The sequence below is a fragment of the Aquila chrysaetos genome, chromosome 8 (assembly GCF_900496995.4).
Source record: "Aquila chrysaetos chrysaetos chromosome 8, bAquChr1.4, whole genome shotgun sequence".
Lineage (NCBI taxonomy): Eukaryota > Metazoa > Chordata > Aves > Accipitriformes > Accipitridae > Aquila > Aquila chrysaetos.
This window is the reverse complement of record NC_044011.1, coordinates 32,654,979-32,676,827: the sequence shown is the minus strand read 5'-3', so window position 1 is coordinate 32,676,827 and position 21,849 is coordinate 32,654,979. Positions and strand designations below refer to the sequence as shown.

General features: G+C 38.1%; 1 protein-coding gene across 3 annotated transcripts in view; it reads left to right on the top strand.

The window, feature by feature from the left end:
* The window catches only part of PLCB1 (phospholipase C beta 1), a 412,867-nt gene that overhangs the window by 288,128 nt on the left and 102,890 nt on the right, over positions 1-21,849 (top strand). For all 3 annotated transcript variants that reach the window (XM_030022429.1, XM_030022430.1, XM_030022431.1), the window contains 4 exons: positions 1,610-1,756; positions 10,148-10,305; positions 14,590-14,672; positions 21,438-21,522. In XM_030022429.1, the coding sequence (XP_029878289.1) occupies positions 1,610-1,756; positions 10,148-10,305; positions 14,590-14,672; positions 21,438-21,522 (473 nt within the window). The remainder of the gene's footprint in view (positions 1-1,609; positions 1,757-10,147; positions 10,306-14,589; positions 14,673-21,437; positions 21,523-21,849) is intronic.

Sequence of the window (21,849 nt, the reverse complement as noted above, 5' to 3'; positions counted from 1 at the left end):
TTTTTCCTGTTTTTCTCCATCTTACATTTTTTCTTGCGAAAAGGAAAGTACATAGGCCTCTTGTCTGTGGATAATTAATTACTCTATAACAAAGCAGCTGTGGAGCCTGACAAGATTGCACTCAGATTACAGTCTTAAAATAGTGGATGGACTCAGTGTTTTTCCTTCCAACCATCTTAAGATTGTTGTCATAAGAATGAATGATAATTGCATTGCTCTGTATTGTCATTACATTTCTTGTCGTATGAATAGGTTCATTTAGTGCCACCATCTTGGGTTGTTATGAAAATGAGGTATCTGAACTTAAGCTGTTATATCTTTTTCTCTCTGATCAAGAGCCAAATCCTAGGGTGCAAGCACAGCTTTTAAGTAAATGCTTTAAATGCTGTATTTGCATCATGTGGTTCCAAGCTTTACAAAAGTGATGCAGGGTTGCCCATTGCTTTTTCATATGCTAGAAAGTTATGTGTAAGTTCATATGTTATAGGATAAAAATGGATTGACCCTAAAAGGAGAGAGTAGCAGAGTTAGGAGTAGAACTGAAGTCTTCCATTTTTCAATGCCATAGTCAGTTGACTACGTTTTTTTGTAGAGATATTATGCAGAATATTCTGGGTTGGAGACAAGAGGTAAGACATTCATTGTTGGGAGTCATGAGGCACGTAGCTGCTTCAAGGTTCTTCAGAGATAAACAGAAGATCTGTTTTACTATAGGCAGTAACTAAATTAACTAAAGCTATGTGGTTGAGTAAATCTACAGATGAAATCTAGACAAAATAACAAAAATAAAAGGCAAAGAAAAATGTCTCAAATTTGTTTGGTTAAGCATTAATCTTCAAATATAGACTACTGGATTATTATTTTTTTTTAGTCTAAATGTACAAATAAACACCCTAAAATCAACTTTATGCAGAAGGCTTAACAGAGAAATTCATCCTGATGTAATAAGCACAGCTCCATTGAGATCAATGGTGATATTTAAGCTAAGGATAGGACTCAGCTTTCTAATTTGCCAGCAGCATATGAAATGATCATTTATGCTGGCACTCCAGTGAGATATGAATTGGAAGACAAATATAAAAATTACAAAGCAAAGCTTAGTTCCCAGTTGAAAGGTGGTGCATTTAGTTTGCTTTGCAGTTTGGTTGCATTCCTATACACACACTGAATCATATTCAAAAGAGGTCAAAGTTAGCTGTTTCTTTGTGTGGCTCTCTGTTTGCTGGTTTCTTGCTTTCCTCTGGAAAGCATGCTTTCTGTTGTCTCCAGAAGACCCCTTTCGTTGATAGGCTTTGATTTATTTTCTCTGTTCTTACAGCCCTCTGTAAGTCTGATTCCCCTGTGCCCTTGATTATCTGTAGACACTGATTATGAAATGATTTCTCTCTGGTACAGGTAAAGGGATGTGTATTACTTGCAACTTATATGGCTGAAAATGAGGTAATAGTAACAAAAGAATACATGAATAACTAGATGAAGGCCAGTTTGATGATTATATGGTCTTTCACACAGACCTTTGTATAAGTGTACAGTGAACATAACATCTGTATGTTGCAAAATCTGTACTTGAAATTAATTGCTGCTTTCCCTGGATCTGTGTTTCTCTCAGGACAGATATCAGTGGATGGATTTATGCGGTATCTGAGTGGAGAAGAAAACGGCGTTGTTCCACCTGAGAAACTGGATTTAAACGAAGATATGTCTCAACCACTGTCCCACTATTTCATCAATTCCTCACACAACACCTACCTCACAGGTACAGTGTTGGAGGGATCTGATTTCTTACCTTAAAAAAATTCATAGCATATTTGCAGAGGTAACCGTAAAATATACTAAAAGCATCAACAGTAAATGATGATGGAGCTTAGTCTTCAGGGGAGCAAGGGTAGCACTTGATTGTTGTTGTAGCTGCTACACACATACATCAAATATACTTTTATTAATAGATGAGCAGCAGTTGTGTTATTCAGATAAGGTCTGGTCTGAAGCCCAGTGAAGTCCTTGGAAAGTTTCCCTCAACTTAGATAGGATTCCAGATTAAGGTCCTTATTTGGGGAGGAGAGGGAACAATGTACTTTTTATGACAACCAAGGATAGCCAAACGAGTATGCAAAGTAGAATACGGGAAACATCTCTGTAGCTAATAAGTTTGTCCCTAAACATTAAATCTGACAGTTTGTAGAGCTCCATGAAATTTGCTTTGGTTCAGGGATTAGAGAGGTTCCAATATGGCACATAGCTTTCTGACAGTTCATTCATATCTGCAAGGAATGGAAATCTGGTCTCTGACTGCATCTAATGTCTGAGCTGAAAGTTTTAGGTGCTATCGTGTTTTTAAAAAGGTTGAGCACCCAGAAGCTCCTGTTGATTTGAATTAATGAGTCTGAACTGTATTGGTTGCACAGCAAAGTCAACAGTGCTTTAAGATTCTGAAAAAACTAAGACAGTTCAGGAATCCAACTTTTGGCAGTAATTTTCTAGTGTACGATGCTGTTAACTTTTGAGAAAAGAATTGTAAATTTACTATTTTAATTTAGTTTATGTAGGAACAAACGTTTTAGACAAGCAGATGTGCACAGGGAGTTCTCTCCTATTTGATTTGATGTTTGTTTTGTCTTGTCATGATTGCTGATAACTTAGCGTTATGTTAAAAGACAAAAAGAAGTAATGCTACAGTATGTGCTAAAAATGTGGCTCATGGATAACATAGACTTTTTAATGTTATTAACAGACTTGCCTTAACTGACCAAGTTCTTCAGAATGCCAGTATGCCAAAACATAAACAAAACCATGCAGTGGTGATGCCCAGTTTAAACAGACCATGTGGTAGTTACTTTCATCTGTTTTGTGTTTGTTATAGCACTTTCTACAGCACCTTCTAGTGCTTTCATAAAGCAAATGAACTGTCATTGTTTCCATTAGACATCATTTTTCAGAGGTTCATATCTTGGCTGTAAAATGTGTTTTGTGCTAAAACTTGTCATATAAGTATTCAGGTTGACAGCTCTTCTGTTTCTCTGAATTAAAAGAAGTGAAAATCAGTGTGGCCACTTCTAAGTTATGATTCCAATATGCAGAAATTTATGCTCTTTGGAAGAGTGCAGACATGTCCAAAGCAAAAGCAGTTTTTAATTATGATATTTTACAGGCCTCTTACCTCCAGTGTGGACTTTGTTCTGTCAGTGAGGATTAGGACTCACTTAAGCCGAATGCTGTAGCTTTATACAGATTTCTGGAAGAAAACAGTAAAGCTGTTGTACAAATGTGGGAAGCATAGGGCCACAAGGAGGACAGACGGTGCAGTTTAAAGTTGGTCTCAAGAGATAAAGTACTGCTCTCCCCTCTACCAGCATGAATTAATAGCCATTACCATACCACAGATTTTTATCAGGGCTGATCAGAACAGTCATGTTCTAAAGGTTCTAGAAGCACAGAAGCCAAAGAACAAAGAATCAAGGATGGGAATTCAAGATTAGTCCAGCCTATTCTAAATGTTTTAACTGCACCACAAGTGACCTAACATATTTAATTATTTTAGGAGAAAGAAAGTTTACCTTGAAACTTTACAAATTCGCTTTGACTTATATGTGAAAGTCTGCAAATCATCTCAGATTGCATCTACAGGTTTCTTTGCCTGCATTTCTAAATAATTTCAGAAGCTACATTTGGAATTATGATCCTCAGTCTTAAGGTAACATAAAATTCCTGGCTTAGTAAATTGGGGGGAGTAAATCAGAGTAAACTCGGAACAGTGCAAAGTTAAGTTTGAATCTCTTTCAAATTCCATTTCAGAGTGTGTACTTTCACATTTACAGGCACGAAACACATAACCTTCCCTTTTAGTGAGTTCATTATGTTCAGTAAATGTGTGGCAGCTGGCCAACAATGGGATTAATGGTTTGATTTTTATCTCCATATTACAAAGACTGACAGCCTTAGATTTTGCTTTGAGGCTAGACCAGATACAGCAATCACATTGCTATTTGCTTTCTTCCAACAAGGACTTAGTAAAATTAATAAAATTAATGCTGGCAAACTGTTCTTTTTCCCAAGAAGACTTCGAAGGGTCTGCTCAAGTGCTCATGGCTTTGGAAGGGAAGCTTCAGTAGCACCTCTGCCCTCAGTGGAGCTGTGAAATAGCAACTAGTCATGTAATAATTATTAGGACAATAAGAAAACCATTCAGTCTAGCAATACTTTATGATTACTGTGCTTAATGCCCTACCAATTATCTCTCCCTTTGTTAGTTTTTTAAACCCAGAAAAAGCATGCACAAAGAAACAACATTATAACATAAAAAGAAACATGTGCACACTCTGAATTTATTTTTAATTGCGCTGATCATTTTCCTAGCCTTTAGTAGAAACCCTTGGCAGTACATCAAGTCCTGATTATTTATTTAGAAGTGTTACAGCTTTCTTTTTCTTAGGGAAATGTAATTTTTAAGAACAAAGGTAAAAATCCATGAAGAAAGAAGTGATTTATAGTGAACCTAGGCTAGCTTAAAGAAATGTCATCTTTTGGAAACTTTTTTTTTACTGTGTCTCATCTTTTTTTCTCACTGGTATCATATTTATTTATTTACTCCTTTGAACCCTTAATGTGCAACCCTGCTTTTTTCTGGTTTCTCAGCAGTCTCACCTCAGGTTACTACTGTTGTCACAGCGGGGAGTGAATTTGCAACATTTCCCTCAGCAGCACCCGAAGTCAAAGACAAATGATTACCTGTCATTATCAGCATTGCACACTTTGATGGCTATGCAACTTGCTGTTGTATATGTGAAATGCAAAATATGATAATCATAAGGCTTTAACGTATGTTTTGTCTTTGGCTAAAAGGAAAAATAACAGCAGCAGTAAGCTGCAGAGCTATCAGTTTAGCGTGCACAGCCAAAGTGGGACTATCCCATTCATGCTCAGCATCTGCTTTCTTGCTTACAGTCCAGTACTTCCAGTTGTTTCTAGAAAAATGTCTCATGAGGGGCATGTTCTCTTCTTCTTTATTGCTGCTGTGGCCTCTCCTCTACTGTCCTCCAGCTTTCCTCTTCTCAGTGATTCTTCAGTCCTAACTGTTGTTGCTTATTATCTGCATTCAGCACTTCCTTGAAACCTTCTTCACCTTCAAAGCCTCCAAAACAGTATCTTCACAGTTTCCAAGATGACAGCACCATATGGAAGGGAAGGAAAGCTGGGTGATGCCTGCTCTGAGCATAAGTTTGTCATACCATCAGGAGCAGTTTTTGGCTGGCTGCTGTGTTGAGCTCAGGTGATTGGCAGATGAGACCCAAGGCTCTACTCTCTTCCAGCCCCACCACGTCCTTCCTGATGGACTAGAGGGTAGGAAACCTCAGGGAGCTCCTGCAGCAGAGACGAGCTGAGCTGAGGAGGAGCCATAGCTGTCCTCCCGCCAGCAGACCCAGCTAATCCTGTCCAGCAGTGTTAAGACAGATAAAGGAGGTTCTTCCTGGCACTGGGGTCACAGTTTATCTTAGCACAAGGGCTAACAGGTGAAAAGAAGGAGTAGTGGTTGTTGTGCAGCTCTTCCATCCATCAGCAGTTTATGGGGGTATTTTTTTACCTTCCAGCTGTCGTTATTTTTCATGATTCCCCTTCAGAATATCATAAAACCTTGTGTAATACTGAGGAAAATGTCTCACAAGAAGGAAGCTACAGACCACTATCTGGGCCCGGTGGCCTGTTCAGTGCGACCACGGAAGTTATATCGTTGAATTGACTATAGCCATTTAAAAAAAAAAAAATAAAATAAAAAAGGCAGCAGAGGGAAAACTGTTGTTGCTTCACAAAGTGGAAGATAGTCTGTGTGGAATGTCTTAGATGGAACTTTCTGAGATACCAGTTAAGTGCCCTGCTCTCAAAAAAAAATCCTATATATAAAAAATAGCTTCAGTAAGATGGTGATTCCCATCTGCCTGACTCTCTTGCATCTTCGTCTGAGGCAGTTTGGCTTTTGTGAGAAGATGACTATTCAATTAAGCAGACTCTGAGTAAAAAATCCTTGGGTCTCCTGCTCTGTCATGTTTTTACATGACTGCTCTAATTTTGACAGCTGAGCATTCATACTAGCGCTGTTAAACCTCAGTTTATTTTTTTGTTGTCCTAAGGGGTACCTGCCCTCCCTTACCAGCTTTACCCATGCAATTCCATCTTTCTTAAGCCATACTCTAAGTGAGGGAATTTCTACTTTTAAAAGTGAGTGGAAACCTTGTAAAAAGGAGAGAAAAAAAAATCATATAACTTGTGTCCTTAAGGAAAAATTAATTATTCTAATACAGATCAGCAACTGACACCAAAATTTCTAAAGGAAGCTTGCCTCCACTAGCAGCAGAGGTGAACATAAAGAGTTTTAAAAAAATATTGTTTGGTCTGATCTGAGATAACTGGAGTCTCAAGAAGGAGAAGAAAAGTCAAGATCATGAAAGTGTTTTCTTTCCTTTAAGTAGTATTTCATTCACTACTGCTTAGTGAGTTTTCAAGATCCTCTGCACCTTCTCTTATTTGCCTCTTTAGGCCAACCAGTTGAAGCATATTGAAATAAGAGATACGTTAGTTGAAGCATATTGAAATAAGAGGTCTGTTACTTTCTAAACCCCCCTCTTTAAGGAAGGTAGAACTGTGTTGAGGATTGGGTAACCTCTCTGACTCCAGTAGCAGCATTTGAAGATCTTCAGATAGCTGAAATCTGTAAGAGAAAGATACGGAGAACCAGCAACAGGGGAAGGGCTCTGTAAGTACGTCCCAGTGGGTCCCACTCCCTCACTGCAGTTGGAGAGATTCAGCTAGTAATGCAGTATGTCTTTCTCAAGTGGGTCCCACAGCTAGGATGAGGGTTACCCCATGCACCCCGAGCCGGAGAGTGTCTGTCACATAGCCTGGCTGCAGCGTGGGAGCTGCCCGGGCACTGTTAGCGGCTGAGCAAAAATGTAGACTCAGAGGCTGGCCAGTCCCAGGCCTCCTGGCGTACACAAGTGTTGCATCTTCTGCTTGGGTGGGCCTGAATCAATACTGACAGCAAGTGTATTCCTGCTGCTGGCTGGAGCAAGCCTGACTGCATGTCCTGCCTGCTTTGGTCCAATGTAAAGTGTTAAAAATAACAGCCATAGGTTCACAACCTTATTTTGACTTACATACAAGCAGTACCAGAATATGTCACAGTGGGCGGTCTAATTCGCTTGTCCTGTGTGTGGCAAAATAGCTCAGAAGGAAATTAAATTCAGATAAATGTACCATGTCTAAAAAAACCAGCCGCCAACACCTTCTGTTGCTGCTGGAGTCAAGACCCAGACTCCCAGCAGTATGGGGCTCTGAGTTTGCACACTGCAAACTACAACATCCAGAGCACTGATTGCTTTTCCAGGACTTGCCTGAAGAGACAAGGTTTAAACAACTCATGCTTGTGCATGGCAAAGGGAGTATACAGGCACGTCTTCATGCCAGGATGAGGTGGTGCCATGGGTGGGCGAGGGGGCAAAAGCAGCCTCTGTTTCTGGAGTAGTGAAGAGTCAGGTGACTCCAAAACCGAGATCCAAATATCCCCCCATTTGGGGAGGATATGTGTCTTAAAATGGTAACCAAATTTTAAGCCCATGTATTGCAAATAACTTTCACTTGGAAAAACAGTGATGAGTGAACCCAACAAGGATGCACTTGCTGAGAAATGAGCTGCTTAAAGTTATAGAAGTGTGGAACTGATCTGTATGGGGAAACGTGGGTCATATCCTCAGCTTATATCAATTAGGACAGGCTCATTTTGCTTAGTGTCCTGTTAGGTATGATTTGGCTGATTATATTTTTTAGAACAGTGAGTTTTTGTCAAAATCTGTTTCTCCTTATCCAATATAGGGTGATGGGGTACAAATATTCTGGTATTACTGTAGATGCTGTATGTATTATAGAAGGGAATACATAATGCTTTCAATTTTCAGTATTAAAAAATTGATCAGTACTCAGGATATTAAAAATATCATACTGGAAGTATTCCCTTTAGTGTCTGTGTTAGCACATTTTAGAATGCATCTGTTAAAGGAATAGTTTGGAATAGATGCAAATAGAGACTCACACAACAGAAATTTATAAAGAATATATGCAAAAAACATTTAAGGGAACATTCCTAATATTCCATATTTCAGAAAAATAAGCTATTGAGACTATTAAAACATTTGCTAGCATTTTGCACTCTGACTGGGAGTCTTTCTGAAGATTGAATGTTTTGAGGTTGAATATCCTCTTATCCTTAGCAGGAATTCTTCCAAAACATCTGAGCCTTATTAATAAAGTAGTGTGGGGAAGTGTCATATGGCAAGCGATGCATGTCATAATTTACTTAAGCACTTTTGAAGGTTAAGGATCTTGTAGTCCAAAACACTTAGCAATAATAACGGCCACTAGTCTCTCAGGAAGTATAGCAGAATTTGTTAATAATAAAAATAGTTTGTTAATCCAAATTCAATAGGCTTTGAGGGAAAAGAAAGACAACATGAAAACAGTTTTCTAAGTGAATGTAGTTTTTTAGGCAGCAGAGTTCAGCAGATCCATATACTGAGAGCCGAGTTTTCATAAGCAGATGCTTAGAGGTGAGTGCACAGAAATGTGTGCTATTGTACCCTGACCCATGCTCGTGCTTGTTTGCATCTGCAAAGAAAAAGAGCCGGTGCCTATCCCAGACATTGGGATTGCACCAAAAAGGCTTTTGTGTGAGGAAAGATAATCTGCCATAATGAAAGCGGAAACACAGGAAAAAAATTAAGTAAAAAAAGAGACACGTTTTCACTTTGCTGACTCTGGGTTTTCAGAACCTTCCAGCACTCTCCAAATTCTTCTGTTATTAACATGTATTTCCCATTGGTTCCAGCAGGAGCTGAGAAATCTTACGGATTTCAACAGGACTAATGTTAATACCTTGTGGAGTATTTAATGATTGCTCCAGCTCATGTATCAGACACAAACACTAAACAGGAATTTTCAAATAAAAAGGGTTTTCTGTTACAGTCTTTAGTGGAAGGTAAAAACACAGAGAAAGCAGACAATGCTATTTCGTGAAGCAAACTAAAACATGTAGTTCCCAGCGTAAAACCCTAAACACAGAACCACAGAGACAATAAAATGAGTATTAGAGTAATCTGCATTATATTATATGCCAGTCTCGATGAAGTATTTAGATGTCCCCCATCGGTGAAGAATCTTTAGTGTAAATGAACTCACTGCCACCTTAAAAAGCAAGTGAATTCCCTTCAAGAAATCCAGCAAGATCTTCTCAGGAAGGCTGCTAGAAAGCAGGAAACTGCATCCGTTTTCTTCACATCTAAAACAAGTACTAAGCCTTTCTTCCATTGTCTTTACCTCTCTGCTGCAAGAAATTTGTATCCATATGACTGGAATCAAACCTGTTACAGTAGATGAAGACACTCTGGCTGGATATCCTTCCCTGAATACAATTGGATTTCTTTCTTGCGTTTTTGGGGGTTTGCTTTTCGGGGGGGGCGCGCGCGGAGTTTAATACTTCCTGAGTTTGGGAAAAGCTGAGTTTTCCTTGTTCATTTTTAGATTCATGTTATGGCCTTGTTGGAAACTGGTAGTTTAATTAAATTTCTCCCTACATAATGCAGTATCACATCAGGAAATTTAACTGACCAACTCAGTGCGATGATTAGCGTATTAAATATTGATTTGAGACCTAGTAATGGTACCATTAGTGACTGTGCAGGAGGTTTGTTTTATCTTGTATTAAACTGCATTGCATGTTATGAGAAAATGTGATCTTGCTGTCCTGAGTCACCTCTGAATTTCACATTGCTTGTCAAAGGATAACAAAGTCTTTTAGAGCTAAGCCATTTTATTTTATTTTATTTTATGCATTTGACGCTGTCTATCAGAAGTTTTTGAGTTGGCTTCAGTTTGGTTGTTGATCCTCACTCACAGCAATTTAACCCAAACCTAGAATCCAAACCATGACATTGACTCTGCCGAAGTTATTTCCATTATGTTCTTCTGCTTTTTGTATGCCTTGGAGTGCTATTCCTCTCAGCTGAGGGTAAAAGATGCTGTTAACTTTAATTATTATTAGATTATGTCTATTTATTCCCGAGGCCCAAAATGACTTTCCTTTTTTCATGTTCTTGTGCTGTCGCAGCTGGACAGCTGGCTGGTAACTCATCAGTGGAGATGTATCGGCAAGTGCTTTTGTCAGGCTGCCGCTGTGTGGAGCTGGACTGCTGGAAAGGACGAACAGCTGAAGAAGAGCCGGTCATTACACACGGATTCACTATGACGACTGAAATATCCTTCAAGGTACAGCAACACAGCACACGGGTGTAGCTGGCTTCAGCTGGGGCAGTTTCTTTCATGTAAAATGCATCACAAATACATTGCTAGAACATTACTGTGTAGGTGGAAGGGAAGAGAAATGTGAGGGCAAAAAGATGTTTTAGGAGGAGATTTCAGAGCACATGCAGAATCATTGGAAGAGAAGAGTTGCAGTATTTGGACCTTGCACAGGAACAGGTTCTTGGTCATCATGGCAGTTGAAAGAAAAGGCATTATTTGGTGTGATAGCCTGTGCCATCCGGGGCCTGGGCTCAGTGCCCAGGTCCATACTTCTGTGCATATCCCTGCAGCACATCTCACAGGGAGAGAAACGGGTAGACCACAGTCAGGGCTGAAAGACCAGGTGTTGCCACCACAACTGGTTTTACACAGTGTAAAATGGGTCTGCGGATGTGTCTGGAGCCAGGAGGATGGGGAAGAAGGACTGGTTTGTGTTACAGCTCCATAGCATGCGGCAGGGAGGAGAGCTGAGATGAAGGCTGCAAGAATTTGAACAGCGATAAGCAATGCGTCAGTATACTCTTTTTCTCTTCGCTGCCTGATAAGTGGGAGTGGGAGACAAAAGTGCTGAACTGAGGCAGAAAACAGCAGCTATCATGGAAATCTCTGCAATTTGCAAGCCTTTAAATTCCTATGAGCAGAGAATAGGCTACTCATGCCCAGATAGGCAGGTCCCATCTACAGGGTCCAGACAGACAGCATTATATTCACAATTTAAAAAATTAATAACAGCATGTGCAATGTTACTCTTATCCCTGATACTTGGGATCAGATCTGAAGCACTGGAGGATGACAAAGAAAAATTAGTATCTTTGGAGATCGTGAGGGGATATTTGTGCCATTTAGACCTTCAACATATCAGCCGTATTACTGAATTTCATCTTCTGTTTCCTTTTTTGATAATAAAAGGTAGATACTATACCCTTAGCAATAACCTTAAGTTGTTATCTTCTTGTAATTCTTAAAGATGGTTTTGATCCAAGGCATTAAGAAGAGCAGGATGGAGGTGTTTCTCTATAATATTAAGATCAGTAGTCAGCACAGCTTATAATGATATAACAGGATATCATTTTTGAAGTGTGAAGAAATAATTCTTGTTCATCTGAGACACTAACTCACCATGGAAATGCATTTCTGGACTTACCTGTGTGCAGGAAGATGTGGAAAAATGTTCATTACTGAATTTGGTTATGTTACAGGTGTTAGGTGTGGCTTCTCTACTAGCTACAGCTTTGAAGCATGTCTCCCACACTTGAAGCATGAATTGTTGGGGTTTGGGTTTTTTTGCCTTCTAGTGCCTTCCTTTAGGAAAAAAAGCAAACAATACTGCCACACAGACGAAACACCAAGTTTCACTCACACCAGAACACTCCTTTCTTTTTTCAGTTTGTTTTGTCTAACTCTTCACTGATGAGTTAATCACAGGAAAACGTAAAACAACCTTCTTGCATGTTTGTTGTTAACTTTTCAGTTATGTTTGTATGAAGCCAATTATGTTTATAGGCATAGAGTTTGATTGCTGGAAGTCCTTTAATTAAGGAAGATAGCTCAACTCCTTTGGTCATGAGCAGGAATTTAAAACAAAGTTAATCTGATTCTTAAAAGGATCATTAGCAGAAATGAGGATTATCCCTGGTTATTTACATGTTCAACCCTAGGCATTGTGTTGACAGGAGAGATATTGGAAGGTATTTTAAACCTACTAAGGAATATTTCATCTGTCACTTCAGGGCAAGTATTTTTTCTCCACACAGAACATAAAACGTAAAAATGTATCGACTGCTGGTTTCTTTTCAACACTCAAAGTGTACTGCTTGGCTGAGGAGGAGCAAAATGGTAGTGAAATAATGTGTCAGAAGTGTGTGAATCAATTCAGAGTGATCACTGGGTCTTGAACGCTGAATCATTTATCAGCTCACACTTTCGGCGTGACCACGGCACATAATGCTTCTGTTCAGTCTGTCAGTTTTCCCTGCCTCAGATAGGCTTTCTGAAGTGTGGAGACAGAAGCAATATATACTCCCCATCATCATGTTGCTGGAGGTTTTGTGGTTTTTTTGTTTGATTGGTTTTTACCTTGCTTCATGACATACAGAAATCAGTAAGGTTTTTCTCAGCTGCAGATTGTAAGCTATTGCCAGGGTGAGTTTTTATAGGGAACCAACGATATTTTTCATGCCATAACCAGGAATCTGTACGTGTGTACTTTATATATACCTTGAAGACCTGTTTCAGGTCAGTCATTCTGCAGCTGGACTAAAGTATGCAACTTACCATGGTGTTCCTCTCTGACCATAGAGAATTTGTATTTACATTTGAATGCAGTGCAAGACTGAATCAGCAGCATATCTGTTTCTCCACTGAACCCATGCCTGAGCTTCTAATCCTCAGATTTCGTCTGTGTAATCCTGATTTTACTCTTTCAGGTTATTACCCCATGCATGATGGGTTTCATCCCTTCTTGCAGTTGAGAGGGCAGTTGAAAATAAATTTATGGATTTACTCCACAGCTTGAGCACTGTGTAGGAGCAAGAAGGGCCTCAAGACTGCTTTTGGCAGTACCTCCTATATCCAGCCTCAAGTGTTCTTAAGCCCTGCATGATGCTCCATAACCACGGGGAGGGTGCAGGTGGGTGGAGACCAAGCCAGTGCTAATGATCTGGGTGGAGAGCATCAAGATGGTAGGACTCAATATTTGTAACCCAATTCTCAGCACTGCTGTTCCCTTGTAATGGCAAAATTGCCTTAGATACTTTTGAGAATCCACTGGTTCTGAACAGCATTAAGGTGGTACCAGCACTTAGTGATTTACTGGAGCTGGAAAGAAAGTGTGCAGCAGGAATCACTCCATCGTGCGTTCCCCCATGGGAGAACCGCTGCTGTGAAACTGCAGCTTCCTACCTGCTTTCACCCAGCCTTCTGCACCATTTATTATTCTTCCAATAAATGCTTTGCCTATCTGCTTTCTTTAAAGACTAGAAGTGGTCTTAGTTAAGTATATGAATGGTTAGTGATACATGAAGCATTTAAATATTTGGTGATTGCATTTTAGTAAATATAGTCATTCACCACCTGTGTGTGCTGAGAGCAGTAGTTTCTCATCTTATAAGAGATACTACAACAATTTGTGCATGAGCTGTGTTTTTTTCTACTTACATGAAGACTGTAAATTTTGTTTGTATCCTAGCTCATATCAGCAAATCTTGAGATGGATTGTGCTTTGCTTCCAGCTCTGGATTCTGCAACCCAGCATCAGAGGAATGTACCAGAAGCTCAGCTTTCATTTTAGGAAGCGGATTTCTTGCTGTTACACTTCTCAATTGAGCCTTTAAAAGTACAGAAAATGAAAAAAAGGAATCCCCAGAGGAGGCTTGTTTAAAATAAATAAATCTTTTAGTTTTTAGTCATCCTTGTGATTTGGGAGGGAACAGGCTTTACAGGTTCTTACAAACTCCAGAGTTTGACATCAATGCATATGGAAAGTCATCAGTGTTTTATAAGTTCTTTTGGAAAAACAATTGTGTTCCAATTGTTACAGAGTCACGCCAATAGAGAAACACTGACTGATTTGTAACAGTGAGTGCATTACTGTATTATGCACCCCACTAAAATTAGTGTTATCAAATGATTCCTCTACTAGATTTACAGTTACCATTTTCCATCAGAGCTGAAAGGAAACAGTTTCAGTTTCTGAGCCCTCTGTTTGATGATTACTACGCAGCCAACTATTGTAACTGAGTAATGTTTTTTCTTTTTTTCTTTCTTTTGCCTTAAAGAGATTTCTCTCATCAAAAAAAGAGGGAACTAAAACTTGTGAGTCAGAGTAACTAAGGATTTTATGGATACGTGCTTGTGCTGCTGATGCTTAGAAGACACGCATTTGTCAGAGCATGTTTATTATTATGCAAAATAGTTCATGAAAGTCATAGCTTCAGGCATGGAACAACTCCACACAAAGACCAAGTTTTACATTTAAACTATTGATTTAGGCAGACATAAGTCATTTCTTGAGAAATGCAGTGCTTGAGGCTCATCAGACATTTTGGAGATTTGATTACAGTTCAGGTTGAAAAATTTGGTTGCTGCAAAACTACATCCAGAGCTTTCTGGGATGTTTAAAACGGAAGGTCTGATTTCAGGCAGTTTGGGCATGATTTCAGACCTCTTTGGGTCTTTTCTGTCTTCAAAGACAAAATGCTGTTTCTTTAGAGACATAAATTTGTAACTGTATGTATTTTGATTCTTTAGGAAGTAATAGAAGCTATTGCTGAATGTGCATTTAAGACATCACCCTTTCCAATCCTCCTTTCCTTTGAAAATCATGTGGATTCGTAAGTAATTACCATGTTTTCCTGTATGGTGTTACATTTTTTTGTAAGGTCTGAGCACAGAATTCTGTATGCACTTGTGGCAGTTTTATTATATGACATGATCAACGGCTCTTACCCCGCAAAAACTTGTATTGGCTTAAGTAACCAAGTTGATCAGAATGAATCAGACATGTTCTTAAAAAAACCTTCCTGAATTAAAACCTTTTGTATGAAAGAGAAAGGTTGAATAATTGTGAGACAAATTGTGTTAGCTTTACAGTCTTGGTATGTCCTGCTGGAATGTAGTGATACTTCATCAGAGAAAAAGAAACAATATTTCACCTGCTTATGACCCTATTCTGTGCTATAAGCATGTTCAGTACAGAGAATTTGGTCTGTTTCTCATGTGCTAGAAGTAGAGGCCAGAACCATCGACTAGCTAGGATTGTGAAACAGGTGGTATGGATGGCCAGGAACTGTTCCTTTTCTACCAAAAAATACCAGTTTGCCTAAGCTGTTTTCTTTTTGGTTTTTTTTCAGTTACAAAGAAAGGACAATTTTTCTGTGTAAGAAAAGAAAAAATAAGTGAGAACACTTCTAAATTTGTCCCAGTGATCTATATTATTATTATTATTATTATTATTATTATTATTATTATTATTCTTTTAGTTCTGATTCTTCTTTTTTAAAGTTTGACATTAACTTTGGGTTTGAATATAGAGACCACATGGTTCAAAGTGGGGTGACATTGACACATAACATGTGCCTTAACCTCAGTTGCCTTTTTGCCTTTTGTTTTCTGCTGTGAAAACATTTTCAACACTTGTGGGGCCAGTTTGGACTAAGAAACTTTTTTTTAATGTGAAGTAAAAAGTAATCTTTGGGGCAGCTATGAATGATTTAATACAAATCAGAAAAAATGTTGGCACTTTTGCTTCTTAAAGAGGAAAAGGGTAAGGGCTAACTGCTTTTCCATTGTTTTAGGAAGAACATTCTCGTCATAAGGGAAGGAACTGGTAGAAGAAGCTATATAAGAATGTTTTTAAGAACAGATGTGACAATACTGATCAAAAATTATGTAGGTGGAAAAATCTAAAATCTGAGAGCTGACCTACACTACCTGTATGTCTTACAGTATAAGTTTACGCTACCTTTTTTGGACAAATATGTGCTTGCTCTGCACACATTTAAAGGCCACATGGTTATGATTCAAACAGCTAGCTGTTAAATCCTGCTTAATTAGTTCTGTCTTCCTCTGAAAGACCACACAGATACTGCATTTAATTTCCTTCTCTAATTGGTCCCCTCCTTTTTTTTTTGGTGTAAGTTATATCACTTTGGACTTGCTTGTGCTCACCTACTGCTGTAGGTTTTAACTTGCAATGCTTTTCTCAGTGCTTCCAAATGCAACCTCTGGTCTTTAGAAAAGAGCTCAACCATCATTCTTCAATGTATTATATTTTGTATTCATTCTTCTGTATTTGTTAAAATATACATTCACTGCATTACTATAAGGCAGAGAAAAAGCAACATCCAGTTTATTTTAACCAGAAGGGTTACATTTTTCTTCCTTTAAAGTCATTAAGACTTAAATCTTCAACTATTCCAGGGCGATCTGTTCTATTTTAGGAAAGTAAAGAAGTAAATACTTGTATAATATAAACTCCTGTCAGATATGAGTTACGTACAAAACTGGCTTTAAAACTGTAAGATGAAACATTTTCAAAACTAAAGGTGATGTGATACTGCAGGAACATGTCAAAAAGGGAACAGTTACTTACTGCTGCATTACTCCAATCTTTAGAATTTACCCCACAGAAACCATTGAACCTTTCTCTTCAGAAAACTCCAGTCATGGAATAATGAATTATCCCTAAGCGTATTATTTGATGTCCTTTTCCATGCTTTGCTATGACATAGGTTTTTAGCAAAGCAAGTCTGCAAAAACAGTATCAAGTATTTTCTCTTTCTGAGGCTTTATTGCTATTTATTATTTTTTGCTGCAGTAAATCATCAGACTTAATGAGTATGATTTCTAATTTTGCTTTGGCTGAAAACAATTTCTAGTTATTTTACCAACTGCTACAATTATCTCTTCATTTCTTCACTAGTTGCTAGAGAAATCTGCAATTAGTCATGCCACTCACAGAAACCTTCACCTAATTTCATGGAATGCTCCTTTTGTCTTTTCATTTACTTGGAATGTTGTTTTTCTCCTGGATCTTAAAAGACGGGCTTTGCCCTGAGTATTAACAAAAAATGCTAAGGGGTTTTATAGAATTGCTGTCAAACAAATCTTCTGACATCAATTTCTACTTTTGGGTGACCAAATTTTTCTTCTGATTTTCAAGTTACAAGAATCAGTATTCATGTATGAAATGCTGGTCCCATACAAAGCAGTGGAAATTTTGGCATTGGCTTAAACAGAAATACGGTTTTAGCTTGTGTTCTCTATTCATGACTTTTAAACAGACTGCCATTATCAGAGGTAAATAAGTTTTACATCACCACCATAGATGTGACAGCGTTAATTACCACTGGACTTAAAATGCAATTTGTCTTCCTTCTGGTTTATGTTCATGAGAATATTTTTAACACTTTTTGTCCACCTAGGGAACAAATCACTTGTTAGCACATAGTGTTAATCATCTCATTTTGCTTTCTTTCAATGTTTTTCCTAGAAGGACTCCTCTCTAATGTCTATATAGCACGTGAAGAATTTTCATTTCCCTTGCTATAACTCCACTATGTAGTATATTTCTTCTTGCCTGTTTTTATACAATAAAAAGTTTAGAAAAAGAGGCAAGCATATAGATTTTAGAATATATAAAATATATATACCATCATTTATATTGAAGTGAAAACATGCACAATGAAAAAAAGACAGTACTAAGAAAAGTTGTGGTTCTATCAAAAAATAGAAAAGTGCCTTGAAAACATTGAAAAGACCTCAAGAAGACCTTGACGTTTGAAATTGGGCTTGCAAGAAGATAAGCAATCTGCAAATCTGAAAGCAGACACTCTATAATTAGAAATGTACTGATGATATAGCAAAAAGGTTAAGTGATCCTTGAGCAGTATCCATGTAAGATTGCTTCCAAGATTAAATTTAATTACAGTTATTCATATTGCTGGTTTCTTGCTGGAATTGTGATTTCAAATATTAACAGGATTTTTATCACTTTTTCTTCCTACACTTTAAATTATTTCAGACTCTTCTGGGAAGCATCTGTGTCTTTGTCTTATGCAGAAGAAGGATCTCTGCAGAAGTGATGATAATGTATTGTCAGGAGCAGTAGTCGTGCAGTAGTGCCAAAGAGCCTCTGTGATTGACCTTCATAATAGGCATAATACAAACACAGTAAAACAAAGTACAAGCAGTACAGTAATAGTAATGAAAACATTTCTTAATATTCTTTGTATTTCCATATCTCCAGGTATCATGTTCCCACTTTATCTTCCCTTGCCCTGGCACATTTTGGGGGCATATATAATTAGTCTATGTGCTACCCGTCCATGTCTGCACAGTGAAAATCATAAGGCAGATAAAGTCAGCTCTTTTCAGGCAATCAATTCTCATTACAATACATGAATGCTGAGAGACTTTCCAATAACAGTAGATGTGGACTGGGAAATACCTGCTTTTTTGTTTCATAACACAAATGGGGAAATATGTTGATGTAGAAAAGCTGGTATTTCAATCTGTTGCTCTGGTTCATAATTTTGAAAGAAGAGAAAATAAAAAGAAACTGATATTCCAGCTTTTAAACTACTATAATAGTAATACATAATCTATACTATTACTAATGATCTATCTCTTGAAACTCTACATGTATATATAAAAAAGAGAGAGAGAACACAAAAAAACTACCACTCAGTTAAATGCTGGTACTCCTAAATATTTTTTATTCCCTCTTAGGAGCTTTTAAAAATAACTGTGCATATAGTCCAGTTCACAAAGACAAGTAATTTTGTAACGTCAAGGTTTTCCTCCTTTGGCCTTTTTACTACTGCAAGATTGGTTTATAGTATTAAAAAACGTTAGTTTTTCACGTATTTTTCCTTCTTTCTGCCGCTGGGATGCAGTGACATTGGAATTTATACACTAAACAGGAATAGTGTTGCATTACATTTTTCTCTTTTGCAAAAATGAAAGTTCTCACTGTGCTCTCTTTGAGGTAAACATGTAAGTAATCACAGAAGATCAGAAGAATTTGTTCTAGCTGTGGTGATAGTTTGAAATTTATTAGATCTAACTCTTGCATATTTTGGGGGGATTTGTATCAAGAGTTCTTTCTGGAGTTGATGTGCCCATTTAAAAATGCTGATGTCACATCTAATTACTACAATTTCAATAATTGTGCTCTTTTGATTCAAGAAGATGTCCTTTGAATTTTCTGGGTTCTAAGAGCATGGGTCTATTCAAAATTTACACTGGTGGCGAAGTCAGAAATAAAATTCACTATAATGACCCTAGACTGATAGCAAATACCTAGTCTGCTTGCTTACTAGAGTGAGGTGCCTTTATTTTCCTTGGTAGCTGGCGCTTAGAAATAGCTAACGCACTGTCGTAGCCTGATCTATTCTTCCCATCACTTCCCTTGTGGGTTCTTAGTTCCACTGCCTTGCTCGTCTTCATCTTAATTTTCCATCCTCAGCTAAAAGTGGCGTTTAGCTTTTTTTTGCAGAATTGGCTGCACGCAAAAGAAAGCATTAATGAAATGCTGTAGTGATTTAAACTGCATGAAGCACTTGCATAGCTTTGTGGAATAATTTAAAGCCTCCTCACAATATATTTTGTCAGTGACTGAGCTAATGACCAGTTCACCCCCTATCTGCTTCAAGGGACATCCAGAATGCTGATCTCAGGGAAATTACATTTTCTGATTCAAATGCCACCCAGCCTTTATCTCAGCTCTGGTTTGGCCTTGCTGACCCCAGGAAGCACTGCAGTGCCAGGTGCTCAGCTGGTAGCTAATGACAAACTAGACACAGTGGTGGCTGTACTCTTAGTTCGCAAGAGAAAAATGAGCACTCCTTTTTTCCTATATACCCAGCTCTATTTTGTCATGAAAAATAGCTCCATGGTAACATAACCACGAATACCATCCATGTATCTTCCATGATATGCAGATCATAATTAACAATAGTTGAGGAAGTTATATTAAGCAATATAAACCTGTCCTTTAATCGAGACTTCTCAACAGAGTGTCAAAAAAGAAAACTTTTAAAGGTACCTAAGCTCAGATGTTACAGATTTTAAACAGGCACATATTACAAAAATACACAGTTGTCTAAAATTAGAAAGAGAGTGACTGTAGCAATGAGCTGCATTTTAAGATGATTTGAGTAATATTTCCAAGCAGTATAACCTGTCTTCAGTCCTAAAACTCCCATCACTGCTATATAGGAATTATTTCATTCTTTGGTTGCACTTTGGAAAAATTGATTATAAGCAGAGTTTACTGAGGTTGAATTTACTTCTAGAGGATGTAGTGAAAACTGCTGAAGTAATTTTCTATGGTAAAATTTGACACTCTGCCTGATTTTAAATAAAATTTAAAATTTTTTAAAAAAGGAATCTGACCACATACCCAAACAAGCATAAAATGGTCATTGAGCAGCTCCACCTAGCAGCTTGTTATTACATCCAGATCCCCACTAAGACAACTGTCCTGATATGTTGGTCCCAGTTACATACACATAACATGCATACAGCATGGAATAGTATGCATATAAAAATACTTACTACAGCAATTCTCCAAACTGAGATAATACATCTTAGCAGTAGCACAATTACATCTATGCTATGACTTCTGCCAGCGAGGATATGCCAGGGGAGATAATTCTGAGTGAGCTGGTGAGAGCAGTGCAAGCTTTTGGTGCAAACCCAGCCCAAGGAGGTCTGCGGATGGGTCGTTGCTTTGTTGTGGAGCACAGTGCAGAGGTGCAGCCGCAGCTCCGGGCAGGGCTGCGCCTGAACGGGCTGTCACGCTGCACAGGCACAGCACCCACCTCACATGGGCTGACAAATAGGGTGGGAAAGTAGACTGCGTTTTAGCAGAAAATGGGCAGTAAAACTAACTGCATTTTAGAAATCTGCAGTAAAACTAGCTGCGTCTCTACCAGTGCCTATAACTGATGCAGCTTTGCTGGTTTTGAGACCCAAGTAATGTCTTCTGCCCCTTCTTCTGTATGGCTGTGCCTTATGGACATGCTGAGTGAGGTGATAGGTACCCTTGGCTCGGGAAATTTAACAGAGACACCTGCACAGGAGACTCCTTTCTGTGTAACGGTTTTGGGTTTTGTGCCCCAGATCAGGTCTGACAAAAAGAGAACAAAATCCAAATGGGGTTGGGGGGATATCTGTGTGAGAAGAATGCCAGGCATATGTAGAAAGTAACATAAGGAGGAAAATATTTAAACTTCAAATAAAAATGTTGCCTGAAAGAGGTAAATTCACGTTACGGTTATTTCCCTAAAGGTAACAACTGACAGCCTCATTTTTTTATTTTCTAAGTGCATGGGAAAATATACCTCAATGTTAAAGTTCGGTTTCACTATTATTCAATTGACCAGTGCCTTTACTTCATGTGTGATCCTTTTGATAAGCTCTATCAGAGGAATGGGAATAATTGCATGATATATCTAGGTCTCTCTGAAAAATTCACAGCAATTGGATCGGGAAATTATATCTAGTTTAGGGATATTAGATATTCCATTACTGCTGCTTTCACTCTGTAGCATTAGTAGGACTCATTTATTTATTTCTTTTCTCCCCTTTAGCCCTAAACAACAGGCAAAAATGGCAGAGTACTGCAGATTAATATTTGGAGATGCATTGCTTATGGATCCATTGGAAAAATACCCGGTAATATGGTTTGGTATTTATCAGATCACAAAGATCTGTGTGAATTGTTATTTAAGTGTTTCAGTCCTGTGTCATTCTTCATACACGGCCTTTCAAAACAGAGTCTAAAGGAGGGGGTTAAACAACGTGAGCTGTTGGTAACTTAAGCATATAATTTCTGATGCAGAGATTGTTCTGATACAGTGAACTGTAATCTTCTAAATGCAATTGATTCTTATAGCTGCCATTTTATAATGTAGTCTTTCATATTTGAACTAATACTTATTTCAGTTATTGCTGTAGACATTTCATAAAGCATTTTTCTTTTCTTTTTAAGTGCCCTCAGTA